Genomic DNA, 4,973 nt, shown 5'->3' with positions numbered 1-4,973 from the left:
ATGAATGTAAATATACGTGAACAATGGAAAATAGTTTTATAAGTTACTTCAAGTGACAGTGCATAACACAGTGTAAATAAAATAGAAATGTAAATAACGTAAATAAAATAGAGAACGTAAATAGAAATGTAAATGAGTAGTATTATAAGAATACGAGTATATACCCTAGGAGTAATGAAAGTGAAAGTTTCACTCTAGCATGTCTGAATACTATGAGTTATGAGAGTGAAGATGAAAGTGACATTCACTCTCAATGCTAGTATACAGGACGAGAAAGTGAATGCTATGTATTTTACTGAAAGAAATTGAATCCCTACAGTGACAATAAACTAATACTACTGAAGGAAACTTATGGATAAAGACTGTAGATATATATAAGTGTTATATAGTAATAGAAATATAAAGTGTGAGGGGTTATATGAATAATAAATGACAGAGTACCAAGAGCAAACTAGCGCAAGTGCGACGGTCAGACACGCTCATAATTTTCATTGCTTTCACAGTGTTTTTTTTTTTTTTGGAGTATGGATCCCAAACTACTTGGAAATCATAGAGTAGTGTTTATAGTGTTAATATCTGGCTGTGGTAATCATATTACGGGTTGTCGGGAAGTGTAAATTGGAGACTTCGTTACCCAACTTCAGAGGTCTCCACAAGTCCTACAGTAATCGACAAAGGCTCAACAAACACCCCAGGAGAAAGCTGAAGGTATGTGCCATAAGCATATGTAATTTTAATATTCTAGGACTAATAACTGATTTTTGGCAAATATTTTTTGAGAGTCTGTCGGAGCCCGAATAACCCCGCGGCACACGCAAAACATCGGTAAACATGCCCGTTAAGGAACATAGACCTACTCTCGATACAGTCTTGGTCCTGAGTGATTTCAATGGGGTTACTGATACTGGCAGGGAAGGCTTCAAAGAATGTGTAGGTCCCAATTGCTCTGGAACCAGGAATTCAAATGGTTCTTATATTCTGGACTTTGCAAAGTGCTGTACGCTGAAAATTGTTTGATCCTGGCTCCAATGGCCAGAATTTCACAACTGGACTTGGTATTCCAATACCAGAGGGGTTGCAAAGGAGAAGGACCACATCATTGTTCATATTCACTCGAGGATCCTTCAGAACTGCAATGTTTTCAGGAGTGCAGAGTTCTTTAAGGCTTCTGTCCAAAACTGAGAGAAGCTCAAAATTATACCAAAAACAATTCCATCTTGGGAAACTCAGGGATGAAAATGTGCAGTGACAATCTCAAGTCAGTTTGATGCACTCAACATTGTCGAGGACCCTGTAGAATGATGGGATATCTTCAAATGTGCTACTCTGGCTGTTGATGATAAGTACGTTGGAGAGTGCCCGAGATCAAAAAGGGGTTTTGTCTTGCTAGGGATACTGGCTGCAAATGAGGAGAGTGATGGTGCCTGACTTGCTGATGATTTGGAGTTGCACCAATATTTAATAGGCACGATTTATGCTGAGATGAAAAGGTATGTCTGGGAAATCGCTGAAGAGGTGGAAGACTGTTCTTACGTGAATGTCCTTCAACTTGTTTACCAAGCCTTTCAGAAGCTTCATTCTAGGCCATGCCTCTCAGGTTAACATTACGCTGTTCAGACAGCAGATGGACAGCTCGCATTTGGGACGAGTGATCATAGGGCTCACTGGGCTGAGTACTTTGAGAAGCTGTCTATGGCTGAGCCTCCTAGTAGAGAGCGTCCATTGGCTAGTGAACAACCATTGACTGTGCTCCCACCAATTTGTGATACCATGCTTTCTCTAAATGAAATAAAGAAGGCAGTGGATAAGTTGAAAAGTGATATGGCAGCTGGTGTTTGTGGTATTCTGGTGGAACTAACCAAAGCTGGGGATGAAGCCATGAGCATGGCATTCCACGCAATCATAGAAACCACTTGGCAGACTGATATTCCTCATGACTGGACAAGGGGTTTGGTCACACCAATCTGGAATGGGAAAGAAGACCAACATAACTGCAGTAATTACTGCGGTATTACAGTGCTGGCTGTGCCAGGCAAGATTATTGCTTGCATTGCCCTGATGCATATCCAGGACCATTTACTAAAGTTTCTGAGGCTTAAACAATCCGGATTCACACCCAAGAAGTCTATAGTTGACTGCATCCTAGCTCTTTGAGTACTCATGGAACTGTTCCTGATCTGATGCAGCCTATGCTTACTGTATCTCAAGAGGGCGCTTCACTCAGTAAATATGAAGGTACTTGGGAAACTCTTGCAACTCCAGGGGATCCCCTCAGGGATAATCCAACCGACTGATGGCCTGTATTCAAACATTAAGAGTGCTGTCAAGTTTGGAGGGGGGGGGGGAGCATTCGACTGCTTCCCAGTCATTACAGGAATAAGACAAGGATCTGTCCTTGCATTCATGCTATTCAGCACATCCATACTCGTAGACGAGTACTTGGCTGGGCTGTGAATCAAAGTCACAGTGGTGTATTAACTGGCAGTTTCAGGGTTACTGACCTTGACTTTGCTAATGAAGCAGTTATCCTAGCTCAGTTGCTGAAGATATTATCGAGTGCCCTTAATCGAAGCCATTGAGATTAATAAAGTTCTCTTGGGTTAAGACTAAGGTCGTTGTATTTGGTGACTTGTTGGATGAAGCAATTCATTCTATTCAAGCATGTGATGAGGATGTGGAAGTCTCGGAAACATTAACTTATTTTGGTAGTGTGGTAAATAACAATGACAAGTCAGACAACAAATTTTCTCGTCACATCGGTCTGGTCTACGTGGTTTTGATTTCGACCATCTTATGTATTTGGTTTTGCCGTTATTTGTGTACAAGGACAAAAATTCGTGTCTTCAAGACACTGGTGCTCCCTTTTTAATTTTATGGCTATGGGGCATGGACACTGAACAGTGACTTTAAGCAGTGACTCCTTTTTTACTAATGCCTTTGCAGGGTTATGGGCTATAGCTGGTATAACCGGGTACATAACGAGCAGCTGTGAGATTGAGTCGAGGGCCTAATACCCTCATAATGCATCCTTTTTCTTGAGGTTTATCCTGTCCACAGGATGATCTCTGAGGGGGTTAATCCGGAGTGGAGGAGACCAAGGGGAAGGTCACGGAAATCATGGCTGAAGCAGGCTAACCATTCATGCCCAAGTATATTTTGAGAGGGAAGAGTTGCTCCCCAGAGGGTTACATGAAGAGACCCCTGTGGGTGGAGTCAGAGAGCGTGTGAGGCTGTGCACCCCAGGGCGTTTGCCCTCAGTGATGATGTTATATTGTCCTCTGTCTGTCTCTGATTCTTACTTCATCTTTGTTGCAGTTCATTTACTCTGTCCATCAGCTAACTGTGATAAAAAGGATAAGTCCTGCTCATAACCATTTTTGTGTCTTGACTGTTGAGATTATATCTCCAATTTCTGTCAGATTCCCTATCCAGAATACTCTACTTCTTCATGTAACATCAAACTTAATACTTCTGCTTTCGTGTCTGAACACTCCTAAGGTTAAATTCCAAGGATTTCTAACTCACTGTGTGTTGGTGTAGGGACACCTGTGTTTGAATACTGGTTCATATTATATCTGCCTATTAAATGTGCTGGGTGTTGGTAGTGATGACGACATAGGTCTTCGAAGTGCGTGTTTGTGAATTATTAATGTTTTTAATTGTTTTGTAGAGCCAAGAAAGAGTCATGGAATGGTTGACTGTTGCCACAAAAGCTTCCCGAATGTCTGTTGCCTTTGTGTTAATTTTGCCAATTTCATTCTTTAATTGTTGGATCTTTGTTGTGGTGTTGTCCGTGTGTGGGAGAAGAGAGTTGTGTTTGAATGGATCACTTTGTTTTATGAGGTCCACCAATCTCTGCTGTAGAGTTTGAGTCGTGGTGTCTTCTTTTAACTCGTAGAATGTGGTGTTTGTCTGTGTTAAATAAGATTTTGTAATTTTTTTTTAATCTGTGTTGATATTACTGATAGATGTTATACTTTGTGTTCTGAAGTGACGCTCTATTTTTTGATGAGCTTTCTCGAGTTTGCATTGTTTTAGCTTGTGTAAGTGATACGTATCTATTCTGGTTTGAAGCAAATCCTTGTGGGGATTATACGATGGTGGTTAGATGGTCGTTTGGGATTGGTATGTCAGTTGGTGGCATGTGAAGTTTGGGTAAACAGAATGTGATGTCGCGGTAGGAGGGAGAATAGAGTGCTTGATGTGGGATGTACGCATTTCGTGAGGTGTCAGTGAGAATGTACGAGTTTTAGAAATGTGTTGCAATATTGAAGCCCCGGCGACTGTCTTTGCTGTACTCGTACTGGACAATATTTTTTTGTGTAAGAATCCCCAGCAAAATTAATGTCGAAAAAGGTGTCAGTTTTGAGAGGTGGATCTGACTGTTGTTTCGCACTGGTACAGCATGAGAGGTGTCACGGAAATTTTAAATGTTAACTATGTTAATAATTTGTGGCCAAAGTAGACATAAAGGGATGTATTTCTAATGCGGTGTCTGTGGTTTATTCGTGCGGTATGTAGGATGGGCTTGTGAATGTAAGTGACCATCAGTTTTGTCTCTGCAGTTGCGTGATGATTGAAGTCTTTTGTGTGTGTGTGTGTGTGTGTGTGTGTGTGTGTGTGTGTGTGTGTGTGTGTGTGTGTGTGTGTGTGTGTGTGTGTATACATGATTACTGGAAGGAGTGGAATGTCTATTTTGGTTTGTGAAGAATATCTTCAAATTGTGGTGCTTTAGAGCAGAGACCGTTGACAGTGAATTGGAGTATGTTTATGTAGTGGGTTCCAGTTAGTGCATATGTAGTGTATGTGTAATGTTTGTGCACTGGGGCTGAGCTGTGGTGGCAGTGGTTGTGGGAGCAGAGGGGTTGTTGGATGGGGTGGAGGGAATTTTGTTTGTTGTGACAAGAGGAATAATGTGCAGGCGTTAGCACCTGTCACGTACCGATGTCCTGTGGTGTTGTTTGCCATTTGTA

The 4,973-nt window shown here is 41.5% G+C and overlaps 1 protein-coding gene across 1 annotated transcript; it reads left to right on the top strand.

Annotated features, from left to right (window-relative positions):
- Positions 1-831: 831 nt before the first annotated feature.
- Positions 832-2,154, top strand: LOC145395524 (uncharacterized). Its single transcript, XM_080269132.1, has 2 exons — positions 832-930; positions 1,618-2,154. The coding sequence occupies exons 1-2, from the start codon at positions 832-834 to the stop codon at positions 2,152-2,154; spliced, it is 636 nt and encodes a 211-aa protein (XP_080125258.1).
- The last annotated feature ends 2,819 nt before the right edge of the window (positions 2,155-4,973 follow it).

The sequence above is a fragment of the Coenobita brevimanus genome, chromosome 31 (genome assembly GCF_032717465.1).
Source record: "Coenobita brevimanus isolate Jiangsu-jjx chromosome 31, ASM3271746v2, whole genome shotgun sequence".
Classification (NCBI taxonomy): Eukaryota; Metazoa; Arthropoda; class Malacostraca; order Decapoda; family Coenobitidae; genus Coenobita; species Coenobita brevimanus.
The sequence above is the reverse complement of the archived record's forward strand: the minus strand, read 5'-3'. Positions and strand labels throughout refer to the sequence as shown.

Bases quoted from the DNA above. Each gene is read 5' to 3' on its own strand.
- LOC145395524 (XM_080269132.1), top strand. From the start codon at position 832: ATGCCCGTTAAGGAACATAGACCTACTCTCGATACAGTCTTGGTCCTG. The intron at 931-1,617 runs GTAGGTCCCAAT...TACGCTGTTCAG, and splicing joins GGGAAGGCTTCAAAGAATGT to ACAGCAGATGGACAGCTCGC.